A 24,795-nucleotide genomic window follows, 5' to 3' on the forward strand; every position below is an offset into this window, starting at 1 on the left:
TAGTAGTAGAAGGCTGAAGTAATGCATCCATATTGGACCCAGACCTGCGAGATGAGTAGGATGTGTGATCCTAAGGGCTTGACGGCTTGACCCCTCAAGCCGCAGACGTGCTACCAAGGGAGAAGAGCAGTGTAAAACTTGTGAGAAGCCCCCGTTGCTGTAAGGGAGGCCAAGGTTTATCCACAGGCGGAAGAAAAGCATGAAAACAGCGATACCGGTCCGAAGCGTTGCGGTATGTCGAGGTAGAAGACGAGCGCACTAAGCCATTCAGGCGTGCGATTTTCCACTTTCTCCTTCCTTTCCTCTGAGTGAAGGGTTTCGGGCCGACACAACTCCCTTCACGTCCACCCCCACATCTCCGGCTCACCGCCCGGATTAAATGACTATATAAGTCCCAAAGCTCAATCTTTCTGCCGGAAAGCGAGCTCTCCATGTCAACGTGGCCGCGTTGGTAGAAACCCGGCGATTCCAGGCAAGGGGACGCCCTGTCAACCTGAGGAAACCAGCTATTCGGGAACGCACCTGAGGCGAGTTTCAGTGCCCGCCCCTGTCCTTTGGAAACTCCGAGCGCCTGGATACTCCCCCGGGAGGGAACAGGAGGGCACTCCAAACGACACGGAGCATTCTTTTGGTGTTTTTTTTTTGGGATGGGAGGGTGTTTTGTCTCTGGAAGGCAAGGGTTCGAGTTGCGGAGGGTTCGTTCGCTTGTGCGCTTGCATTTTGTTTATTGATGGCAGTAGAATGTTTTCGCTCGCCTTTGTCGACCAGCATCCTTGTTGCACTGCTGGTTCATCCATTCATAGAACAGTGGTTCTGTAGTCACAGACACCAGAAGAGGTCGGTGTGGCTGGTCTCGACGAACAGCAATCGCATGTACCGGGCAGTATGACGTTCTATGCTTGTGAACTGCTTCGGTCTACACGTCTCAATTTTTTTGCGAAGCTGAGTTCGGATATTATGTACAGTTTGTGGTCCATTATAATAGTCATTCTCGACAATGTGGTCTTCGACAACTACCCGATCTCTTGATTCGTCAAAGCGTCTACAACCCAATCTTGTGAGGCAGGGCGGAACGGAGCACATCGATGGCAAACGCTTCATGTCTCATGAGATCGTCTAGCTGCATTCACGACCGCAAATGCTGAAAAGAGAAGTGGAGCCAAGTGTGCGCAGCGCAGTTGTTCTTTAACCCTTCATTTCATACGCCGCATGCTAGGCGGAGATCTATCGCATGTAACTCCGCACCTTTCGACAAACGCAGCAACAAGATGCATCAAACCGAACAACCGCCACTCCCAATCTCTCCTACTCTAAATCCACATCCACCGCCCTCCCGCCCGGCCGCCTATACGCCGCCCCCATCCCACCTCCATTGACTTTCGCATCCAACTCCCTAGCCTCCTGCTCCTTCGTTTGAATGAAGTTCTCCTTCTCACTCCTAATAACTCCCAACACGCCCGCCAAGCTCGTGCGCCACATATCCAGCCTGCTCGCCACCTCGCGCCACTGATTCTCTCCAAAAACACGATAAGTACTGCGGTGGATAAGAAACGTCTGCGTCTGCTGGCTTAGCTTGCCCTCCACGAGTCCCGCGCGGATCACGTCGATGACCCACATCTCGACATCCTCGGACGGAATCTGCAGCGCCTTGGAGATGTGGGCGTAGGGCAGTTGCCGCGTTTGGCCGGTCGATGCGGCGAGCGACGCGAGGGTCAGGAGCCGCATCTTTCGGTTCAAAGCGTCGCCGTCGAGGCCTTCGGCTTCGATCCACCCATCGTGCTCGTCTTTGAAGTCGTTGAAGTCGTCGAGCATCTCGGATGTGAAGAGCTCGAGCAGCTCGAAGTAGACCGCGTCAGATTTGCGGAGGGCTTGGATGCTGTCGAGGCTCGTGAGGTCCTGGAAGTCGAAGTGAGTCGGATGGGTTAGTGCGGCTTTTAGGGCGCGCAGGCTGAGGGTTCGCGCTTCGTCGCTGGAGGATTCGTCTGAGGGGATCGTGCGCAGAGCTTTCACGAGGTATTGGTATGCGTGGTCATCTTCGCCCGCGTCTTGCGCGGAGTCGGCCAAGGCGAGATACAGCTTGCGCTCGGAGTCTTCGTCCATCTCCCATTCTGCGAGCCAGGAGTCCAGGTTCTTGAGCTGCGGTTGCAGGGTGTCAAAGTTGGCGGATGAGCGGATCACGCGTAGGATGGCGAGAAAGACGTGGTATCGGGCTTCGCTGTCGGCGGGGAGGATGTTGAAGATTGTGCTGAGGATCGAGAGGGCGAGGCCCGAGGCATTGGCTGGCGAAGAGGTTATGGGGGCCGAGAGGTTTTGGCACATTCTTGAGAGGAACATGTTCATGTTGGGGGACTGTCGGACGAGGTGGACGAGAAGGTTGTATGCTGCCACGAATTCTGGTATTCAATATCAGCAAGAGTTGTTCTCTAGAGACGGTCTGGAATTCGCACCCTTCTCTGGCGCTGAATTCAGGACTGCGCTGCCCGTCACCAGCCTCTTCAATACCTCATCCTTCTTGTTCTCTTGTAGCAACGATGCAATCTCCGACTGTATCCCGGGGCTTTCGTCGCCCTGCGCTCTCTTTAGATTGTCGATATATTGCGCGAGTTCCTCGGTGAGTTCCTCAAAGGAACCCTCGATCAGGAGCGTGTTGGCCGGCGCGGGCATCTTGGTAGCGAACGCTATATAACGACAAGTCGAATAGTAAGGTGAGCGTCGCTAGAGGCGGTTTGAGGGTTTAGTGCTGTTGTCGCGGCGGACTGTGACTTTCTGAAGTGCGCCGGAAATCGAAATCTTGGCGCATCTATCGATAGGCGGATATCTCAAAGCACGTGATGCTATACCGAAGCTTCTATCAACCTTCAAGCATCCTAACTCTCAAAGTCCGCGACAACATCCATCCAGTCTACCACAATGGCTTCACTAAACACGCCCGCCATACGACACCTCCTCCGCCAAACGCCTCCCCTCCGCGTGCCGCAACGACGATGGGCGCGCGTACACGATGTCCGCTTCCTCGCCACCCACCGCACCCGCGAGCGCATCCTAGCCAAGTACCGCGACAAGCTTGACCGCAAGGCGAAAGAGTAAGCGCGAACGCAGCACAAACCATGGTGACTGCCACTCCCGCTGCCTGGCTTTGGCAAAACTGACGCTTGGGACGTAGGGAGGGCCACGGCAGCGTAGACGAGCTCACGCAAGCCTACAAGGACAAGATTACTAGTTTGCGCAAGCAGGCTGCTGTGCCGGGCGCGACTGCTCCGCTGGGGTCAGCAAACTCCCAGGCGCAGACACAGGCGCAGAATCTGCCCTTCCACCCCCCGCCGCCTCCACAGCCAGTCCAAGACCTGGCCTCCTCGACCGGCAACCCGACCACCACGCCTCCGCCCCCTTCATCCTCCCCCAAGACGCCAGCACCACCACCAGGCGTCAAGACTCTCTCGTCATATCTTGACTTGGAGAAGACCGCCGACCTCCCTACCACAGAAATCGAGTACATATGGCGGCTACGACATGCGTCCTCCGCGCAGTCGCTGTGCGCCGTGATCCCCTCCCGAATCTGGGACCAGATCCGGCTCACCGCGTCGCGACACCCCCAATTCATCCTCCCGCTCCCCCGCGAAGGCCAAGGCGCCGAGATACACTTCCTGCAGTGGACCTTCCCGCACCCCAACGTCGCCTCTGTCCTCTTCACGCACTTGGCGGAATACAAGCTCCGCGGGGAATTTGCCTCTCCGCACACGACTGTGAACGTGCATCTGGAGCTTAAGGAGAGTAAGGGGGTTGTGCTGGTGCAGGGGCAGGTTGTTGAGGGGCGAGGCGTGGGGGTGGAGGAGGCGAAGTGGCTGCTGATGTGTTTGCAGAAGTTCTATGGGTTGCAGGGGGAGGAGGTGAGTAGGAAGAGGCTGTTGGAGCAGTTTAGTAAGGGGGATGGTGGGTTTAGGGTTGAGGAGTTGCTTGAGGAGGCGGAGAAGATCGTGTAGTGGGAGGGGGTTAGACGTACAAGAGGACATGAAGTTTTTGAAAGGTGGGCATCTCGGTGGCGTTCGCATTGTTGTTGTTCAAGCGTTCTGAACCGACCGCGGTCGGTAGAGATGACCTCAACCTGTTTCAATTTTTCAGCTCTTATCTTCTCATGTCGGGAAGCCTAAGCTGCGAGAACATGTCACACGCTGTAGCCATAAAGTCGTGAACGGCAGATCCAGCAACGCTATTCTTTACTTCAAATACGAAGCATGTTTAATCAACACCTAGATTTTCCACTGTCAGTAATTAAAACTTCTTGGGAAGACAGTTGCATGAGCCTTTGTACGAAGCACGTGGTTCCTCACTACTTCTCTCTACATGCTCAGTAATAGCCGTGCTGCTGGTCAGATGTTGTCAGGTTCAAGGGTAACATTTACGTCAACGCACCCGGTTTACCCAAGTATCGACTGTACATGAATAACAGCATATTATAGAGCGGATCTCATATATCAGCGACTCTTCGCCTAGTCAAATCCCGATACAGATCATCAAGCACCTGCCGCTTCCTCTTCCTACTCTCCTCCGCATTCCCCACCTCTTCCCTCTCTTCAGCATCCGCCTCTACATCCTCCGTCGTCCGCGGCGCCCAACACCTAATACTCCCATCCCCATGCGCCGAATAAAGCTCCACCTCGTGAACCCTCCACGCCAGCCCCGTCACCTTGCTCTTCACGCCCCTCTTCTCCGCGCCCGCCTTCGCATTGTTAAACACCACCCCCGGCGTCCGCAGCCGCTTCAACAACCTGCCTTCGAACAGCTCAAACGCCAGAACCTCCGCCTGGCTCGGGAAGAACAGCACCTCCCGACCCGGCCGCACCAGCCCTGGGGGCGCAAGACACGGCACCAGCGCACTCAACTGCGCGTTCCTGACCAGCGGTCCAAAGCTCGCGAGCGTATTCGCGCCCGTCTCAATATCCCACACCCTGATCTTCTCGTCGTGGCCGGTACTAACAACAAACCTCCCATCCTGCGTCCACACGACGCCGTTCGCGGCTCCCGCGTGCGCTTTCCCGCGCCCCGTGTGCGACCGCGCACCGCCGCCTAGGAACCCGCCGTGCCCGACAGAGTCGTCCATGTCCAGCACCCCGAGACATCCCGCGCTGCGCCGCACGTCCCAGAACCGGACGGTTCCATCCGCCCCGGCGGATGCGAGGATGTGCTCGTGGATGGGACTCCAGTCGACGCTGAGGACGGCGCCGCCGACGTGGCCCGTGAGGCTGTGCGTCGCGGCGCCCGAGCGGAGATCAATGAGGCGGACTGCTGGGTGCTGTGTCGCGCATGCGACGAGGAGGTGGGATGCGATTGGTGACAGGGCGTGGGCGTAGATGATTGAGCCCAAGGGAAACGAGGCGGAGGGGCGCAGGGGGTCTGAGGACCATAGCTTCAGAGTGTGGTCGTAGGAGCTGGATGTGAAGGCTAGCGAGTCGAAGGGGTAGAAGTGGAGGTCTGTTATCCCGAACTTGTGGTAGGGGGGCTGGTTGCGGGAGGCGGTGGAGAGGGGGTGGTGGGTTGGTGGGACGGTGGGGAGGGCGGCTTCGAGGTCCCAGAGGGAGATGGCGTGGTCGGCGCCGCCGGAGAGGAGGCTGGTGGTGGTTAGTCGGGAGGGGAGGTGGGGAAGGGGGAGAGAAGTACTATCGGCCTTCGAACTTGTCGATGGTGAGGGCGTTTACTCCTGCTGGATGCGCTAGGGCCTCTTCCTGTGCGCCCTGCTGCACATCATCGCTAGTGCCGCTGCCATTTACTGGTTGCTGCCGTATACGACCGTCGAAGCGGACGCTGGAATATTGCAGAGCGTGCAGCCGGCGCTCAGTCTCGAAGCGGGCAAATTCTCGAGGGCTGATGACGCCGGCCGATCGGTTCAAGAGGTAGGAGTTCATACATGGCCAGGTATGCAGATCGCTCTGCGTTGTAGCCTAGCCCTTTGAAATGTGTAGTATCGATATGCGAGAGCACGGCAATATCGAGTCAATCCATGAAGATGACTCGAGATGGAGTTGGTGATGTATGACGTAAAGTGTTGCGGCTCAGAGCTCTCCTTGGCAAGATACCCCCTGCGAACTTCCAACATCACCCAGCTTCATGTAGTTTTACAACCACTCCTTCTTTTCACATACGGCCAGGCAACCATTTGTCAACGCCTCACATTCAGCGTGCAAAATGGCCCGGATGATAGTCTTACCATATGTCCTATGATTACACTTAGCTCTGTGGACTCAACGCTCGCTGATTTGATGTATGGCCAAGCCAAGACGGAACAACGTTGATCTCGACCTCTAAACGCGATACGAACATTCGATCAGCGAAACGTCTAAATTGAGTCACTCAAGCAGTTGAAGGAATATATAGCAGTCCTTCCTTGTAGGTCCCACGCCTTACAACCATCCATCAAGCTGTTGGCACTTCTGTCTTCGACATTCACCCACCTCGCCTCACCAATGTCCAGCATGATGGCACTTTTGTTTCCCAGATGGCTCCGGCCAAACAGACTAATCCTCTTCGCTGTCCTTTTAAGTCTCGGGTATGCCGCGTATCGTTGTCCTATGCGGGAGTGCTCCGCATGTCTCCCAGCAGTAGTGCATGACGCGCCTGGAGTAGGATTCGACCTCACCATCTCATATGGGTAAGTGGTATCTCGACTTCACACAGTCTTCCAGCGTCCGTCTCACACCTCATACAGCACCTCGGCCGTGCACATGTACGGCGGCTCTATAGTGGATATAGCCAAAGTGCCTGCAAACCCGGACTACATAGAACTTATGCTCCGTCTTGCTCACGCCCCACCGCCGCCTCCACAAAGCAAATATCAAAGATACCTTCGCTGGTTTAACAAGAAGCTCGGCTACCCCTCTACCCCCGACGTAGGTATCCTGAGCAGCTTGATCGCCGATCTATATAAAGCAACCCAGTCTGCACTCCCTGCATACCCTATGGACAGAGTAGTCGTCACTACGCCTCTCTTACCTGCCCTAACTTCAGAGGATCTTAACGATGCTATCGAGTATGCAGGACTGCGCTCGTGGCTTGCCTACTCATTCCCATATCCCAAGATCCTCTCAGAATCCAGAGCCGTATTTGCGGCTAATGGCAACGGCCTTTGTAAAACTTATAAGTATTTGTATGAGTGCCAGGACGAGGAGCAGAGGATGCCGGGGCATTCAGTTTACACCATAACGTATGTATTCCCCTCGTTACCCGTACAATCAACGATCTATGCGACGGACTAGAAAGGAATCTAGTCACGTGTCGCTGCTGCTCTGCTTCTCCACCAAGCAAGCTGCAAGCAAACGCAGCTTCCACGTGACTGACTACTTTTTGGCCCGTCAAGCGTTCGTCTACTACACCTTCCGCTTACCTTCCCCCCACGTCTATACTAAAGTATAGGATACCAGGTTCACCCGCCAAGCCTTATACACCACCCTCGACACCTTCAGGTCCGCCTTCAAATATACATCAGATACCGAGATCTACCTTATGGATTTCAACTCCGGTCTCGACAGCCTCCCCACCTACACCAGCCCCTCAGATTTCTGGACGTACATCCGATCTTAACTTCTTTCTCTTCCCCAAAAATCTAACAGACCCATTACCAAGCTCCTCCTGGCAGGCGAAAGTGCCACAGATGCCAAGTTCCTAGATGTCCTGAGGGACTCGCTGGCTGAGCTTGTTGGGCCGTCTGCCGAGACGACACTTGCTGCTGATCTGGATGCAAATAAGCTTGCAGATCCGGTGTTTGCGGCCGCAAGGGGCGCCGCGCTGTATGCGAGGCGGAGGCAGGAGACGCCTCAAGGTTGTGCTGAGCACGAACGGTGTGAGGCGGAGAGGCAGTGGGAGAGGGAGCGGGGAGCTGGTGGGAGGGAGGAACTGAGATAGACTAAGGACCTCGTAGTCCTGAACCGGCTCTACTTCCCCTGGGAGCCTTCGGCGTGGGCAGATATCATCAGATGTCTTGTTTTGTTCTATGATCAGCAATTGGATAGTTAAGCTTTCGATTTCCCACCCCCCTGGGAAGCGCACAACTACCTCTTCCCGAGCTACGAGAACCAACCCTTCCATAGAACTTCATGCCCTCCGCGCAATAGCTCCACCATCCCACCCCCACCAATTCCTTCACTTCCCCCATACCCCCACCAATCACGCCCCATCTAACCCCTCAAAAAGCTTAACACCCTACCCCCTTCCCCGGATTATTAAACTTCCTCACCCACTCACGCTCCACCGCCTCAATCTCCTCCACATAGTCCACCGCCAGCACACATTCGCTCGCCCCAACATTCTCCCGGATCTACCGCGCGTGCGAGCTCTTGGGGATCACGCTCGTGCCCCGCCACATCCCCCATGCCTGCGCCGCCTGTGTTGATACGGTCACGTGATGCAAAACACGTGCAACAGCCATGTTCATTCATCTCTGGGTCCCTCGCTGCACTTCCACGCTCTTGGGGCGTCCATGGTCTCCAAAGCTGCCATCTTCCGACTCAACCAACCAAACTGCAACATCTAGCCTTCAGATCCTCGGATCTCAAAACAATTGGCTGGCGCTGGCGGCCAAGTTTACGCGGAAACATTCCGTGTTCCTAGGATACATACATCGGCAGATTGTCCGGGCTGCATAACATCCAACCAGATGTTGCCAATGCATGCAGGAGCTTTATCCGGCCTTGCACCTGCGGGGTCCCCACTGGGACGCACGTTCTTCGCGGGAGTGCTATACCTAGCGGCACTTGGTTGCGGTCTTTGGAGGCGCTCTATTAGTGCAGGTTGCCGGTAGATGTAGGATGTTCGTAGGTGGAAAGAAACGGTCCAGTTCCGCAATCAGATTGACAAGCAGCATATATCATTGCAGGAGGGCCTCCCTGCCTTGCATGCAGAGCTGCTTCCAAAGGCGACATCTTTGTATCTCACTTGTCGTTGGAGCTCCTCTCCTCTCACCTCGGTATTCTTGAAGAATACAGTCCAGATGGCTCTAGCAGAAAAGCAGACTGCAGTATACATGGATGATATCAAGAGCGATGACACCCCACCTTTGTTCGATTTTGATCCTGTCGCTGAGAAGAAGCTCATCCGGAAATGTGATATCCGTGTTGTGCCAGCTCTCTTCACAATCTTCTTACTTGCCTTTCTGGACAGGACAAACATAGGTAGGTCTACCGAGCAGTGGTCGAATCCTTCTTCTTATCCAACAAAGCTGTGGGCATAGGACTGACTGTAGTACAGGTAACGCGAGGATCCAAGGGCTTACTGAGGAGCTCAAGATGGTCGGAAACGACTACAATGTCGCTCTTCTGGTCTTCTTTATCCCTTATATTTTATTTGAAGTTCCTTCGAATATCTTGATTAAGAGACTTGCGCCGTCGACGTACCTGTCCGCAATCATGGTGCTATGGGGCATCGCGACCATAGGGCAAGGCCTCATCACGACACAAGGCGGCCTTATCGCCATGCGGGTACTTGTCGGTCTCTTCGAGGCGGGCCTCTTTCCAGGCTGCGTGTACCTCATTAGCATGTACTACAAGCGGTACGAGCTCCAATGGCGATTGTCGCTCTTCTTCAGCGCTAGTATAGTCGCTGGGGCTTTCGGGGGCCTGTTCGCATTCGCCTTGGCAAAGATGGACGGGATTGCTGGCTATGGCGGTTGGCGGTGGATCTTCATCATCGAAGGGATCCTCACGGTTGTCGTTGGTGCGATCGCCAAGTTCTGGATCGTTGACTGGCCCGAGACCGCGAAATTCCTTAATGAGGATGAACGGAGGATGCTCGTCGCCCGGCTCAAGCAAGACAATGGAGGTGCCGATATGAACACGCTCGACAAGCGTGCATGGAAGAGGATCATCTTCGACTGGAAAATGTAAGCATCAGGCGCGTTGTCTACAAGCCCCTACCGCGTTGTGCTAATGCTGTCCAGTTACTGCGGGTTCGTCATGTATTTCGGCATCGTTAATACTGGTTATTCCACCTCAGTATGCAATACCCAGCCGGTGAACACCTTGATGCGCAAATACTGATATAATTTGTAGTACTTTGTACCCACGATCATCAGAGAGATGGGCTACACTTCGGCAAGCGCTCAAATCCGCAGTATTCCGGTCTTCGCCTGCGCAGCCGTTTGTTCGCTGTCTACGGCCTGGCTCACAGACCGCCTAAGACATCGCTATTCATTCTGCATGCTTGGCATCCTCATTGCCACCGCCGGATACGCCATTCTGCTTGCTCAACAGAGCTCCGATCTTCCGGTTGGATTAAAGTATTTCGCTCTCTTTGTCATCACGTCTGGCGGCTACATTTGCCAGCCTATCACTTTGGCTTGGGTCTCCAATTGCATGTCCGGACACTGTAAGTCAGCCATACCGTTTAGTACCGGGTCAGTCCTAACGCAATGACAGACAAGCGCGCGATATCGTCGGCCTTCCAAGTCGGCTTCGGCAATTTGGGTGGTATCGTTGCTTCAAATGTCTACGTGACTAAGGAAGCTCCTCTTTACCCCACAGGCTACGGTAGCAGTTTAGGACTATTATGGGTATGCGCCGCAGCCTGTACAGTGCTCTTTCTTGGTGTCACCGTTGAAAACAAAAAGCGAGATCGTGGCGAGAGGGATCATCGCCTTGAGGGACCGGATGCTGATAACCTGGGTGACGATCATCCGCACTTCCGGTTTGCAAGGTAGTTGCTGTAGGCAGAGTGCAGAATCGAAAGCCTGCTGTGCTGGTTGGCGCGTGGTACTACCGTTCGAGCACAGCCTCCTAGATTACGTTCCCAAATAGAATCCGTAGACCGTGCTGTGGGACTCACGCATCTTGCACCGAATGTTAGCATGGGTCGCGCTCCAACAGGGAAGCGTGTTCTTGTTTGCGGTCATCCTCGTTATTCGGAACATGCCTGAGAACAATCTCACTCAAACTGGGGCCATACATCCCTAACAATAATATACATTCAGCAGTGAGATACGCCGGGCTATGCAAAATCTTGCCTCGAGGCGTAGTTGAGACGTGATGTCCGAAGCTCCTGTACTCCGTGCGTGATGAAGATGTGTAATATTATTCTGCTTGAGAGGTTGGACCCGGTCTTGCCATATGGGAGCGGAGAGAGACTTACGTCCTCTCATGTGTTCGACGTCGTTTTCTCTATTACTTTTATAACCACTCCTTCCTTTCACATACGGCCATAGATCAAAGGATACTGGGCATCCCGTTCGCTCTGCCTTCACATAAGCTTTGAATCGGTAGATTAGTAGTTAGGTGGGTGACTACTAGCGAATACCTGCTGCTGTATGTCTTTGATTTTTTGCTGCTCTGTCTTCTGACTGATACACCATATTCTCCACGGTAATTGCGGTTGAAGAAGTACCGCCCTGTATGAAGAAGAACCATTGAGCACTTAGCATGGCTATCAGAAAGGTTGAGTTGTCCTACCCAAACTCTTGTTTTCATTTGATGGCAGTGAACACTCGCAAAACAGCGAAGCTGATAGGGATCAGCAAGAGCGAATAGGTCACAATAACGATGCTGGCACCTCTATAATCGGGGTTACGCTGATCGGAGATGCATAGATCGTCGAGCACGACATGATGATGGAAAGGGCGAGGAGGAGGGTCTTGATTTTGGGGTCGAATAGTATCCGCGGGATAGGTCCAGGCTAATAGAAGAGAGATAGAGTCTTATGTCAAGATGTTTGCCGCGGAAAAATAAGGAAGGTCTCCTTCGGGTCATGAGTATGCTGTGTGCGAGACTTGATTCCATACTCTGCCTGGCATGGTACGAGGTGGCGAGGCGAGGAGGTTGACATGAGCAGTATCTGGATAGGCCGTAAACTGTGCAGATAAATGCAGAAGCAGATCCTTCAAGCCACTGGCATCCAAATTCGCACCGCGCTCCCTCTTGCCAAATCTCTTATTGAGGCGGGAGGAAGGCGGGCAGGTAAGGTAATCAGATGTCGGGCTGTGCAAGCTCTGAGGTGTGAAAAGAGCGCTATTGGGCGTCTCAAGATGAACATCCTGCTTGCTGCGCGGGCAGCGCCTATCTCAGAAGTCGTTTTCCGGCTGAAAGATTGCAAGGCATGTCCTGGCGTGGCGTCAAGCGGTCGCATGAAAGCATGAAGCACGCATGACTCGCGCACCCTGTAAAGGTTCATGGCGCCCCGGAGAAGTGATCGCTTGCCCAAGTGAGGGTGCATCACAAAGCGTGTTGCAAGGACGGGCTGGTTGGCCCCCACTGTTTCCCGTTATACCTTTTTGCAGAAAGCACTTACAAAAGGTACCACGCTAGGCTTCGGACACTACCAGCTCGCTCGTGATTGAGCCTTGGATGTCGTGTGGTGAAATGCAGGGCTAAGAGCTTCATTGATTCATCTATGGACGTGGGAGAGGCTGGCTATATACTGCATCACCAGCCTCCCCTTTTGGTTGACACGTGATATTCAACATTGTGTCTGTTCTCCCTGAAGCTACCTAGGTATCATGTCTGTGCTCTGCCGTGAGGCGCGGCTCGTTCCTGTCTCCCGTGCCGTCGCCACAGCTTAACTACTCTACAGCCAGTGAAGAAGCCTCGTCTGAGTTTTTTGTGGGGTAATGTGCAGCAGATTTGCTTGATCCTGCTCTTCCCATTTGCAAAAAGCCCCTGTTTGTCACACAAGATTTCGGATATGCAGACAGGGTGCGCATTCAGCCCGCTCATAACTGACCCTTGTACATCTGCGTCCTACCAGCCGTATGCACATCAGCTACAGTTCCAAAGCGGCCGATGTGCAGGAGCCTAGGCTTGCGTTCTTCTGATCGCCAGAATCCTGCACTTGCCCAGGCAATCTAGATAATAAGCACTAAGCCCCGCGAAAGCGAGGAGCTGCATTGAATTTCTGTGCCCTCGGATTCCCTAGATTTCCCATTTCACCTTTGTTCTACCACACTGATTCCACTTTCTACACTGACAAAACCAAACTCATATGAATCATGACGCATGAGAAAGGCATGGCAACGGAGTTTGTACCAATTGGCCTCGAGTCTAAAGACGAAGATGCTCCAATCGGCTCGAACATGCATCCTGCGGAACCCGGCTCAATACGGCGTCTGGATGTCGGTTTTCTGGCTGGACCGAGTGTTCTTGCGTCGTGAGACTAACGTGAGGTAGAAATATATCACGCTGAAGCCCGCAATCGCTTTTGGATTGACGGTCCTCGCCTCGTGGGAGGGGATTGCGATGACCGTCAAATCTACTCTCATAAACGGTGGTCCGACTGCGCTCGTCTACGGGCTTGTACTCGCCGGGTTGGGGACTCTCGCGCTTGCTGCTTCGCTGGCCGAACTGGCTTCCATGTATAGTCTTACTCTTTCTTCTTCTGAGGTCGTCTATATGAGCTTGAGCAATTGACATGGACTTCAGTCATCCGTATGTTGGGGCGCAGTACCGATGGACAGGTATGTACGCTCCTAGGGCAATGACTCCTGCGTTTTGGAGTTTGATGCAAGGTACGTTTTCAGCATCCTGTTCAAGAAAGCCAGTTTTAACGGAGTATAGGCTGGCTCACCGTAAGATCCCTGAACGAGACATCGGACGAGGCTGCTGCTAATAATGGACAGCTGTTTTCATGGATCGGCCTTTGCGCCACTATACCTTTCCTGAACGGCACTACTATCCAAGGTCTCATAATTCTCAACGTTGAGAGCTACGTGCCTCAGCGTGTGCATGGTACATTACTGATGTGGGCCTTTTGCTTAGTCCCATTTGTCTTCAACATTTGGGCCAGAAAAGCGCTGCCGCCGATTGAAATTGCTGGTGGAATACTTCATATCCTCTGCTTCATTGTTAGCATAGTCGTTCTGGTGGTTATGGCGCCGAAAAAGTCTGCCGAATTTGTCTTTACCGAATCGTTCTTCGGACGAAGTGGGTGGGACAGTGAGGGTGTACAGTGGTGCCTCGGTTTACTCTCAGTGACAATTATCCTTGTTGGCAAGTTCGAATTGATATCCCCCACCGCTCATATTGCTAATCTATCCCAGGCTTCGACGGCGTGATTCATCTAAGTGATGAAATTACAGATGCGCCGAGGAAAGTCCCACGAGCTATGATGTGGGCAGTGGTCCTTAATGCCATCATGGCTCTGGGTTTCGTGATAGCAATGCTGTTTTGCATTGGGGACGTCGACGCCGTCACCAATACCCCAACTGGGTATCCAATCATCGCGATCTACTACCAAGCGACCAAATCGAAAGCCGCTACGAATGTTCTGGTCGCCATGATATCCTTGCTTCAGTGCATTTCCCTATTCGGGGTATATGCATCTGTATCTCGACTAGCATGGACGTTTGCAAAGGATAAAGGCCTTCCGTTCTCTGATTTTTTTGCCCGTGTATGTCTTGCATTCCTGTCCTCATAATTAATGCACTATAAATGTCATGTTCACAACCCGACTGACGATAACGCAGGTTCATCCCACGCTCCGCATTCCTCTTAACTCGCTTGGTCTGGTAACCCTTCTATCCGCCCTGCTCGGCCTAATCAACATCGGTAGCACGGAAGCTTTCAACGCGATCCTCTCCCTTACAGCCGTCGGCCTGTACGCATCATATGTGATACCGGTACTCTTTGTCATCATACGTAAACTTGAAGGGCGACCCCCGGTCTACGGCCCGTTTCAACTCGGTCGCTGGAGCCTCCCTATCAACTGCTTCGGCTTCGCTTTCGGTGTGTTTATGGTCGTCATGCTCCCGTTCCCGCCCTTTCAGCCTGTCACGGCGGTCAACATGAATTACGCAGGGCCGATTCTGGTGGCGGTTATCCTGCTTGCTCTAGTTGATTGGTTCGTCAGCGGACGCAAGCGCTTTGTGGTTCCGACAAGCAAGACGGAGTTTCAGGGTAACACTTGAGCACAAAAGGAGGAGATCCGGGAGGCAGGGACTTTTTTTGGTGTCATTATATTACTGCAAGGGCTTCAAGCTGGATATCGGGCATATTATTTTCTGCTTGCACGAGGTGCCAGGCAACGTAGCAGAAGTCTGTGAACTGACCGAGATTTGTCCGCCCTCTCCAAACTAACTGTAAAGCTCCCCGCACAAGCTAAACTTTATTTTTAGACATCTGCTAAGGATAAGGCATGATTCTCTATCAGTCTGTATAATACTTCCTCCAAGGAAAACGTCGTTGTAGCCTAACATATAACAAAATCACTTACCGGCTGGACCTCGAGTCAGTTCAACGACTTGTGCTACGTTGCATGGTGCACATCTATAGTGCCACCGGAGCGGATCAACCACGGTCTGATCCGCCGAGCCTCAGCCCTATCCTACTTCATACAGAGGCTCGCAAATAATCGATCAGTAGGTGGGTAGCCACTAGCGAATGCCTACTGCTGTATATTCTTGGCCTTTTGCTACTTTGCCTTTTGACTGACACAGCATCTTCTCAGCGGTTCTTAGGGTCGAACAAGCACCGGTTCTTTGTATTTTGAGAGGCTTCTACCACACCGCCTCCTGGGCTGTATATCCGGCACGGCCACAACACCCAGCTGGGACCTGGCAGCCAGCTCTACAAGCCAACTGAAACTATGCCGAGCACACAGCTAGACGATGCCACCGCCGCGCAACAGCTTAAGCGCAAAAGAAGGGAGGCTACCGTCTACGACGCAGTAGCAGGTGGGCTAGACCATCTGGACCTCCAACTCGGACTAAGCTCCCAACAGGTCGCGTCGGACCGAATGGCTTTCTAGATTTACCGCCAGCCAAAGCAAAAGACCGGAACACAGCGTCCTCATCGACTCTTCCCATTCCGCCCGAGGAGGCCCTCTTCAAGCGCAAAGACGCCCCAGCGCGGTACGAGGAAAACGATATTTACTTCGCCAGCCGGTACCTCGAGTCCAACCAAATCTTGCCGGATTCGGACTTGCTGAAGGCGATGCACGCGTACGCCTCAGATTATTACTCGGAAGCTCCCGCCACTACAGCAGCGAAGGACTTCAAATCACTGGACGAGACCTCCCTCTTGGCCATGGGTATCCTTATGGAAGAAGCGGCTGCCGCTGCTCTTGACGAAACCGGTGATCTGGCTCTGGTTGGAAGCGGTGACGAAGACCGCGTGGATCGGACTCGGTATTGGAATGGCACGGCCTGGGCTAGAAGCGTAGTGAACCGGCAGCCAAATCAGCATACTGTCCAGATCACCCATGCGAGTGCGCATGAGAAGTCACAGAAACGACGAAGTACGCGCAAGAGAAAGCGAGCTGAGTCCAACACAGCCGCGAGCGTAGCATCCCCGACAGAGCTTCAAGCATCGAGCGGGTCCGTGTCAGACATGGACAGTGGTGGTGGTTAGGATGGGAGCCGAGTGATTGGACTCCGTGTTGATCTTTTCGGCGGACAACTCCAAAACGAAGGTCGTGGTTGTTCAGACCGCTGGGGCTTGTCTTGATGGACTACGGGCGCCATGCCATCCCTCGACAGAACCGAAACGGATACTGAAAGCTCTGGTGCCCTTCCGTATTCGAGTAAAGTTATAGCATCTTCAGACTGCACCCACCATCAAGGTTATGGATCGCTTCACTCCCACCGTCCACGCCGCTAAGGAATAAATACACCTTAGGGAAGGGGTTACGGCCACAAACAGTTAGCTGCTTGGGGCCGATATAGACCGTACTGGCCACAGGCTGCAGGTGTTAAGGGGTTGATGCTCCAGATCCTGCTACGCGGAATATGGAGCGTTAAGTATTAGAAATGCATCCAGAGCCAGTCACATCTTTGAGCCGAGAGCTGTTGACCGAAAGGCCTCGTAGGTCTCGCCCTGCTGAACCGCAGCCCTGCTTAGTTTACGTCACATGGGGAGAGGCTCTTGGAACCCACCTGGACCCGTGAGTCCTGCATTATCATTCGGTGGATAACACACAATACAAGTTGTAGCGGTAATTTTCTTCCTTCGCTTGAGGTGTAGGTCCAAAAATCCCAGCTGCTTAGCACTCTGAGCTCCCTGGATTTTAGCTCCCAAAGCCGGAGGAAGCAGATGTAGTACAGGCATCATCGAAAGCCTTCATACGCAGAGAAACTATTTATCACATGTGATTTGAGATGCTGTTTTGTGACCTACACTCTCCTCTTCCCGGAATTTTTCAGATGCTCGCGTTTCGCTTGGGTCTCGTCCCCGACGCGTCCTGAGCACTCACTTCCACTCCAACATCACCCAAGCACGCGTCTCAACACTTGGCTCGCCACCAGCACGAACTTCCTCCCGCGGTGACGCACAAACCTATAGCGTATACACTGGACGTCGCGCGCGTTTCATCATGGTAAGCCAACCTCGCCCTCGCCCTCCATCTCCCACGCACCTCACACTCACCGCTCCCACCCCAGGCGCCCAAACCCACTCCCCCAGCCGCAAAGCAAGCGCTCATCCTCACCTACTTCCGCACCTCCGGCGTCGCGCACAGCATCAAAGGCCTCGAAAAGGCCCTCCCATCCGTCGCGTCCATCAACGGGATGCAAGTCAAAGACTACCTGCAAGCGCTCTCCGACGAGAACAAGATCCGGGTCGAGAAGATCGGCAGCGGGAACTGGTACTGGAGCTTTGCGTCCGAGGAGAAGGCCGCTAAGGAGGCGGTGTTGGAGAAGGTTAAGGAGGAACGAGAGAAGGCGGGTAAGGCGGTCGAGGAGCTGAAGAGAAAGGTGGAGGATGCGCAGAGGGAAAGGGAGGAGGATGGGGGTATGTTGATGGAGGGGGAAGGAAGGGAGGGGTTGCAGGTGACGCTAAAGGAGTTGACAGGCGAGATGGAGTCATTGAGGTGCGAGTTGAGTGGATACAGTGAGAATGACCCGGTTGAGGTCGAGAGGAAGAGGCAGAGGATGGGGAAGTGCAGGGGAGAGGCGGAGAAGTGGACGGAGCAGATCCAGAGCATGGAGGGCTGGTTTAAGGACCAGGTTGGTGGTGATAGGGAGCAGTTGACGGGTCTCAAGAGGAACTTCTATGGGGATGAGTTTGATGACAAGGAGCAGGGACTGAAGGAGCTGTGAGGAGAGATCTGACTGAAAGTCTCATAATGCTGTTCGCACAGCATCTCATAAGATATGTTGCTGTATATCGGCTTGTTGCTACACAGTTCGACTGCATGTAATGATTAAGGGAGGACATTTAATGGTAATGATTCCGCGTCTTTCCTACGCGTCTACCTTAGCGTTTTGCACAGCAAGCAGCTCTCCACACAACAAGATGCATACTCGTTTTTGTACTTGTATCACTCCACTTGAGCTGTGTAAGAGTGCAAAGCCGTTTAATCGAGCCCGGTCACCACATGGCAGCGTCTAAGTGGCTGCAGCTTGGGACTCCCGTCCTCTAGAGTGCTCCGCCCTTGTGACTTCAGCAAAATTTGTAACTCGGAGGCATCTCACCCGTTAGCTATTGCAGCTGGTCACGGTAAATTAGATGACAGCTGGAACTGAACAGCAAAAGTTTATAGGGCTGACCTGCGCCCGGGTTATTATTAAGCTTTCTGCGGGCTAGCTGCAAGCGGGTAAGGCAGAGTGTGCGTCACTTGACATCGCTTCCAGTAGATCCACGGTAAGGCACAAATGACTCCGCGACAACGATTGCTCACAACACATTCACTTACACAGCAATCGCCGAGCGGGAACAAAAGCTGCGGAGGCCCCACCCCCTCTTGAATACGCCCTGTCGAACACACCACAAGTCCCCAATAGAAACACTTTTGACGCAAGAAATGGCTTCGCACACAGAGACTCCCATACCACCACCATCAACCGACCCTACAAGCCCACGGCGTAGAGGGAACACGTACAGAGGAAGAGGAGGCCATGCAAGAACCACAAGCGGCGAGGCTGACGGCCGTACTTTCGGACAGGGCGACAGAGGGCACCGGGGTGGCCGCCGCGGGGGAAGGGGGCGGGGTTATCGTGGCAGAGGGGATTACCAAAATACCCGGCCCATGAACATGAACGGCGGAGCAGAAGAGCCAGCTCCAACAGTGCCGCCGCCGCCTCTTGCGAACAGAGGCAACTTCGGTGCCCGCCTGACCGGAGATGCCACTGCCACTGAAGGCGATGTTAGGGGAGGAGAGACAAAGGGAGATGCTGCAGATGAGGTAGAGGCGGAAGTCTGCTTCATCTGTGCATCACCCGTTAGGCATAATTCTGTGACACCTTGTAACCACAGAACCTGCCACATCTGTGCCCTCAGATACCGTGCGCTGTACAAGACGAAGGCTTGCGCGCATTGTCGGGTAAGAGAGTATTCCATGTTCTAGCAACGACTGCTAACAGTACACTGCCGGTAGACTCATGCAGATTATGTCATCTTCACCGACAACGCCACCAAGCGATACGAGGACTTTGCCCCAGACGAGATCGTCAAGACGGATGATAACTTTGGAATCCGATATGAAAAGGCAGAAATCTGCGATGAAACGGTTCTTCTATTGCAGTTCAACTGCCCTGACCACGAGTGCGATGTCGCATGTATGGGGTGGGCAGACCTGCACAGGCACGTCAAAAGCGTACACCACAAGCTTATGTGGTAAGTACATCCTCAAGCCAACTATCTCCACTTGTGCTGATTTTTTGTAGCAACCTATGCACGCAGAACAAGAAGGTCTTTACGCACGAACATGAGTTGTTTACTCCAGCGGAACTGCGAAAGCATCAGAAATTCGGCGATGACAACCCGGGTGCAATTGACCAAACCGGCTTCAAGGGTCATCCGGAGTGCGGCTTTTGCCACGAACGCTTCTATGGGGACGACGAGCTATACGCGCATTGTCGAGACAAGCACGAACGATGCCACATTTGTGACAGACGCAGTTCGGGCCGGCAACAGCAGTACTATGTCGACTACGATGCGTTGGAGGTCCACTTCCGGAAAGACCACTTTCTTTGCCCGGACCGAGAGTGTCTGGAGAAGAAGTTTGTTGTCTTTGAGTCCGAGATGGACCTGAAGGCGCATCAGCTTGAAGTCCACCCCAACGGAATGACCAAAGATGCGCGGCGTGATGCACGAAGAGTAGACGTCTCAGGTTTTGCTTACAGGCAATCGCAAGAGCAGGAGCGCGGCAACAGGCGAGAGGGCCGCGGCAGGGGCAGAGGCCGTGACCCCAACACAGAAGCGCTGCCAGCATCCTCCGCTCAACCGTTGCGCAGAGATGAGTTGGCTTACCAACGCCAGATGGCAATTCAGAGTGCTCAGTCTGTCTCAACAAGGAACTTCGGCGGCCAGCTGACATCGACGGACATCTACGCTGCCAGACCGCCGCCAAGGGCTGAAGAACCTGCAACAGTCGCGGCTGCACAACCAGTCGGTACCACCGAAATATTCCCATCTCTCGCGTCCCTGAATCTAGGAACCAACTCGGCGACACCTCTAGCCCGTGCGCCACTTACACCGCAAGAACAAGCGCGGCAACTGCGCCATAATGCAGTCCAGGAACGAGCAGCTAACCTGTTGCGCAACGATCAGACCAAGCTTGCCGAGTTCCGCAGTAGAGTTTCATCGTATAAGAATTCCTCGATTACTGCGCCAGAGCTTGTGGACCACTTTGTAGCCTTGTTCGACAATACGAAGGAGCTGGGGAAACTGGTCAAGGAACTTGCGGAAATCTTTGAGATACCATCGAAACGAGACAACCTGCTTAAAGCCTGGAGTGACTGGAAGGCGATTAACGAGGATTATCCTATTCTACCCGGCCCAAGCCAAGGCGTATCAGCGTCGACGACTTCCTCTGTCGGCCACGGTGGGTCGAGAGTTCTCAGGCTCAAAAGCTCTACGGCACAGTCATCTCGTTCCGCCGCCAACAGACAGGGCAGCTGGGGCTCTGCTGGTGAGGGAGGTCTTTTCCCTCCGCTCGCGGCAGGTGCCGCAGCCTCAGCCAACCGTGCAGGTGCTGGCAGAGTCGGACCCGTGCCTTGGGCTGGCGCGTCTGCGTCTCCAAGGCCTTCGCCCATACCGTCACGTGTAGCGTCCTCCACGGCACTGAACAGAAGTGCACCTGCTGGAGCGGATGCCTTTCCTGCTTTACCACAAGCTAAGAAGCCTACGAGTACCGCCTTCACTCCCGGTTACACAGGTTACGGCATAAGGCGAGACAATAGCGGGCGAAGCACTCCGCTGAACGTATGGGGTGCTGGCGCGTCAGCTGCCGGGAGCTCTGTTGCTGATGCAGACCTGGATGCAGAAGCCGCGACGGAACCGAAGAAGAAGGGCAACAAGAACAAGAAACAAACATTGTTTCACTTTGGCTGAGCCACTTGTTGATATCTCGGATGCACTTTTAGTGGACGCTACGGCTAGACCGCTGGCGATCATCGGGAGCTTCGCCAATAACGAGAACTACCTGCAGCGCCCCCTGCAGTAGCGCGGCTCATGATAGTCCTTGGAGTTGGCCAGAACAAAAGCTTATGCCCACCTCGTTGTCGTAGTAGACGGTTCATCGCAGCGGTATCGTGGTTCACGTAACGTCGCACGTGAAGTGGCTGGGACGGTGGGAATCGCTAGGCTCTCCGTGTATGTGCTAACGAATGATAATACGCATGACAGCGCGGCGTTGGGAAGAGCAAATATTCGCCTTCCCACTTTCAACGGTGGTTTTCCACAATCAGGGGTGAGGCCGTACTAAGCCGAACACACCGCGTACAGCGCATTATGTATATACCTCAAGACAGTACCAAATCTCATTTCGCTCAACCGTCGCGACGTGATTAAAGACTGCGGCTTCAGCTACTTACAAGCTAGAATTTGAACCTTTCCCTGATGCGCCTCAGACTGTCAAGGTACCCCAGTAGCGCTGCTGTGCCTCAGGTTGACGCAGCCTCCAAATACCCAGAAGCCCACGATCCCTCGCTAGAGGCTTCCGGCTCCAGGGATCTGGAGTCATGGACATGGCGACGGGAAAAAACCCTCTCGCGGGTGCGGCAGCCCAGGCGCGTGTCCGCGTCTCTGGTGTCGTAGACCCTCTCCGCTACTGGTCGATTGCGAGCTGTGGCGACGGCAGCGGGGGCGGATAATGTGACAGCAGTGCATGAGAGTGAGCAGCCACTTGTCTGACTTGCCGGGAGCTGCGCGGTTGGGTAGAGGAGCGAGTGCTACTTACTCGCACAATGCTAGTTGCGAGATCCTGATTGATATCTGACCGGATGCCGTCCACGCATCCTGACTCGGAGCGCAGACCATCGCACGCTTGATGCTGATACGACCCACCTGCGAGGACGCTCAATGGGCCGAGGGAGACGGCGGCGCAGTTGGCTCTCCGCCTTGGCCGTCTCGAATCATGCACGTTCGAGTCTTGCGCGAGCACCGCCTGGGGTCTCTCGGCCGGAGCAAACCCTTGCAAACCAAACATCGGAATCATTCAATACCGGGCCCTCAGATCCCCACGATAGCTGGGCTGTCGTGCACGCCATATGCCTCCTCTTTGAAGCCCGAAGGACGTCCAGAACACCATCTGTACGCGCAATTGATCCCACTCGTGGCCCGCAGCAGCTCCCCGTCCCCCCCGTCCTCTCCACCCCAGTTACACGCAGACTCGCGATTGCGTGCCCGTATCGCGTCGGTGCTCCCGTCCCTCACCGCAACATTACCCACGTCGACAGGTGCAGAGCGCTGCAGCTCCTGCCAGCCGTTGTATTGCTGGGCAGCGCAGTCCTGCACGAACCCGGCGACCGTTGAGATTTGACCAAGGATTCCAACGGCGCCGTTGCCGTGCGAGGTTGTACAGCAGCGACTGGCTGCCTGTCACGACGTGTGCCATAGTCAAATGCTCGAGGAAGACAAAGACTGAAGAAGCATGAGCCTGCGATACCAATAGCCTCCTGCTTATAATTCGGGCCTCCATTACTGGGCGGGACCGCCCAACTGCTCCTCCTCCTGAACCACGTCTCTGCGCAACTCTGACCCATTGGTACTGCGCGGGGCCCACAACGCCCATTTCGTAGAGAGTCGAATCCTCAGAACTTAAACGCGCCGAGCTGCTATTTCCCTGAAATACGCGGCAAGAGGCTCGGGCAAGAGCAGAGGTTGCATCTCGCGCACGCAGCAGGTTCAGTCGAGGCTATAACATGCAACCACGACGAGACAACCCATACCCAGTACCGCCAACCCTCCCAACTACTACCCACTCCGAATTCAGTAGTCCTGTACTAGCTTCGTCCGCAGAGATGGCCGGTCTCAGCTCGATGATGCGCATGGCGCCCATCCAGACCCAGCACTCATACAACAACCCACTGCAGGGGTACATAGGCAGGAAGGGCGATCGCACATTTCAGTAGGTTGTCGGTCGGCGCTCTTAGAAGTGGGCGGTGAAACTGATTTGCGGCAGCTTAGTGATCGAACAGCAGCCGATACGTGCTCGCATGTGCGGATTTGGCGACAAGGTAAGACTATACCACCTCAACACTCCGGCGTAGGCCATCACCATCCAGCAACGCGCCGTGCGGCGAGTTCAACTTCTCGCGCCAATCCTGCGTAGGAGGGCGGTCATGTGCCGATCTGCACCAACAACCTCCGAAAGGGACACCTTGAAGCACGTCGTGGCCGAGCACTGATTTCTTTCGCCGAGCTTCGGCTCCATGCTTTGGTCATAGTTGCGGAACAGCGCTAAGATATTCGGGTATATACAGGATCGGAGACCAATCACACCACCACCATGCATCAGACTAATCGTGAAAGACTATAACACCGGAAAAGAAGTCCCCGTCAAGTAAGTCCATCCTCCAGTCGTCTGCGCGCAGTCGCCACGAGTGCTGCCCCAGACGAGCAACGCTAACGTGACGGCCGACTGCAGCGAAGTCGACAGCACCTTCTTCGTCCTCACCGTAGACCTCTGGGACGAGCATGCAAAGCACGAAGTCAATCTAGTCCGGCACTCGACCGGCGCACCAACCGTCTCCATCTCTTCCTCGACCATAACGTCCTATCCGCCGCCGCCCGACCGAGCCTACTACATGGCGCCCATGCCGATGCCAATGGGCGTGCCGATGCAGCACTCCTACGGCCAGCCCATGACGGCCGCACCACCGCCAATGAGCCCGTACGCACCAGGGCCGCCAATGCATCAGGGGTACTACCAGCAGGCACCTGCCACGCCCGTGACGCCGGGCAGCGGCTTCCAGTACCCGCCCGCCCCGCCTCATGCCTACGCGCCCCCGCCCATGCCGGTTCAGGTGGCAGCGCCGCCGGCGCAGGCGACGGGCATGTTCACGAGGAACTTGATCGGCAGCTTGACGGTTAATGCGTTCAAGCTCCATGATACGGAGAACAAGGTCGGGTTCTGGTTTGTGCTGCAGGATCTGTCTGTCAGGACGGAGGGAACCTTCCGGTAAGCCCCCGCCGCCACTCACCCTACAACACTCCGACATACTAACGCGGAACCACGCAGCCTCAAGATGAATTTCGTAGACGTCGGCAGCGGCGCCGGCAACAACACGCTCAACCAAGGCCGCGCCCCAGTATTGGCGACCGTCTTCTCTGACCAATTCCAAGTCTACTCCGCCAAGAAGTTTCCCGGGGTTATCGAATCGACGCCGCTCAGCAAGGTGTTCGCGGGACAGGGGATCAAGATTCCGATCCGCAAAGACGGTCCGAAGCAGCTGCCCAACCAAGCAGAGTATGACGCAGATGACTAATCGTTGTGGCAGTTGCAGCCGATAAGGTGAGCCCCCCCAGCGACTAGCGGAAGATGACGAGGTCGTCGAGGTGGTGGACAATCGGGTAGACCGTCCACGACGGCCGGCTGCACCGATTAGTCCGCCTCCTAGCATGGCCGGTTTAGGATGCCAATGCGGACTGGACCTCGAAGACTTCGTAAATT

At 54.7% G+C, this 24,795-nt stretch overlaps 10 protein-coding genes across 10 annotated transcripts; 8 read left to right on the top strand and 2 right to left on the bottom strand.

The window, feature by feature from the left end:
- Nucleotides 1-1,305: 1,305 nt before the first annotated feature.
- W97_05945 (eukaryotic translation initiation factor 3 subunit M) lies at nucleotides 1,306-2,664 on the bottom strand (the record flags this gene model as incomplete). Its single annotated transcript, XM_007783826.1, has 2 exons — nucleotides 1,306-2,393; nucleotides 2,448-2,664. 2 exons carry the CDS (start codon nucleotides 2,662-2,664, stop codon nucleotides 1,306-1,308), a joined length of 1,305 nt encoding a protein of 434 aa, XP_007782016.1.
- A 246-nt stretch (nucleotides 2,665-2,910) lies between these two features.
- Nucleotides 2,911-3,980, top strand: W97_05946 (uncharacterized protein; the record flags this gene model as incomplete). Its single annotated transcript, XM_007783827.1, has 2 exons — nucleotides 2,911-3,083; nucleotides 3,164-3,980. The coding sequence occupies 2 exons, from the start codon at nucleotides 2,911-2,913 to the stop codon at nucleotides 3,978-3,980; spliced, it is 990 nt and encodes a 329-aa protein (XP_007782017.1).
- A 485-nt stretch (nucleotides 3,981-4,465) lies between these two features.
- Nucleotides 4,466-5,900, bottom strand: W97_05947 (uncharacterized protein; the record flags this gene model as incomplete). The annotated part of the gene is made up of 2 exons (XM_007783828.1): nucleotides 4,466-5,606; nucleotides 5,656-5,900. The coding sequence occupies 2 exons, from the start codon at nucleotides 5,898-5,900 to the stop codon at nucleotides 4,466-4,468; spliced, it is 1,386 nt and encodes a 461-aa protein (XP_007782018.1).
- A 558-nt stretch (nucleotides 5,901-6,458) lies between these two features.
- On the top strand, nucleotides 6,459-7,893 carry W97_05948 (uncharacterized protein; the record flags this gene model as incomplete). The annotated part of the gene is made up of 4 exons (XM_007783829.1): nucleotides 6,459-6,643; nucleotides 6,701-7,195; nucleotides 7,413-7,556; nucleotides 7,602-7,893. The coding sequence occupies 4 exons, from the start codon at nucleotides 6,459-6,461 to the stop codon at nucleotides 7,891-7,893; spliced, it is 1,116 nt and encodes a 371-aa protein (XP_007782019.1).
- A 1,084-nt stretch (nucleotides 7,894-8,977) lies between these two features.
- W97_05949 (uncharacterized protein) lies at nucleotides 8,978-10,681 on the top strand (the record flags this gene model as incomplete). Its single annotated transcript, XM_007783830.1, has 5 exons — nucleotides 8,978-9,158; nucleotides 9,235-9,865; nucleotides 9,923-9,977; nucleotides 10,035-10,350; nucleotides 10,401-10,681. The coding sequence occupies 5 exons, from the start codon at nucleotides 8,978-8,980 to the stop codon at nucleotides 10,679-10,681; spliced, it is 1,464 nt and encodes a 487-aa protein (XP_007782020.1).
- Nucleotides 10,682-12,958: 2,277 nt separating this feature from the next.
- On the top strand, nucleotides 12,959-14,872 carry W97_05950 (uncharacterized protein; the record flags this gene model as incomplete). The annotated part of the gene is made up of 7 exons (XM_007783831.1): nucleotides 12,959-13,081; nucleotides 13,137-13,321; nucleotides 13,389-13,474; nucleotides 13,524-13,534; nucleotides 13,586-13,901; nucleotides 14,006-14,355; nucleotides 14,432-14,872. The coding sequence occupies 7 exons, from the start codon at nucleotides 12,959-12,961 to the stop codon at nucleotides 14,870-14,872; spliced, it is 1,512 nt and encodes a 503-aa protein (XP_007782021.1).
- A 677-nt stretch (nucleotides 14,873-15,549) lies between these two features.
- W97_05951 (uncharacterized protein) lies at nucleotides 15,550-16,313 on the top strand (the record flags this gene model as incomplete). The annotated part of the gene is made up of 2 exons (XM_007783832.1): nucleotides 15,550-15,637; nucleotides 15,685-16,313. 2 exons carry the CDS (start codon nucleotides 15,550-15,552, stop codon nucleotides 16,311-16,313), a joined length of 717 nt encoding a protein of 238 aa, XP_007782022.1.
- A 961-nt stretch (nucleotides 16,314-17,274) lies between these two features.
- W97_05952 (uncharacterized protein) lies at nucleotides 17,275-17,998 on the top strand (the record flags this gene model as incomplete). The annotated part of the gene is made up of 2 exons (XM_007783833.1): nucleotides 17,275-17,277; nucleotides 17,342-17,998. 2 exons carry the CDS (start codon nucleotides 17,275-17,277, stop codon nucleotides 17,996-17,998), a joined length of 660 nt encoding a protein of 219 aa, XP_007782023.1.
- Nucleotides 17,999-18,927: 929 nt separating this feature from the next.
- W97_05953 (uncharacterized protein) lies at nucleotides 18,928-21,233 on the top strand (the record flags this gene model as incomplete). Its single annotated transcript, XM_007783834.1, has 3 exons — nucleotides 18,928-19,221; nucleotides 19,276-19,514; nucleotides 19,565-21,233. The coding sequence occupies 3 exons, from the start codon at nucleotides 18,928-18,930 to the stop codon at nucleotides 21,231-21,233; spliced, it is 2,202 nt and encodes a 733-aa protein (XP_007782024.1).
- Nucleotides 21,234-23,143: 1,910 nt separating this feature from the next.
- W97_05954 (uncharacterized protein) lies at nucleotides 23,144-24,610 on the top strand (the record flags this gene model as incomplete). Its single annotated transcript, XM_007783835.1, has 5 exons — nucleotides 23,144-23,250; nucleotides 23,305-23,359; nucleotides 23,606-23,685; nucleotides 23,770-24,303; nucleotides 24,364-24,610. The coding sequence occupies 5 exons, from the start codon at nucleotides 23,144-23,146 to the stop codon at nucleotides 24,608-24,610; spliced, it is 1,023 nt and encodes a 340-aa protein (XP_007782025.1).
- Between the last annotated feature and the right edge of the window lie 185 nt (nucleotides 24,611-24,795).

Source organism: Coniosporium apollinis (genome assembly GCF_000281105.1).
Source record: "Coniosporium apollinis CBS 100218 chromosome Unknown supercont1.29, whole genome shotgun sequence".
NCBI lineage: Eukaryota > Fungi > Ascomycota > Dothideomycetes > Coniosporium > Coniosporium apollinis.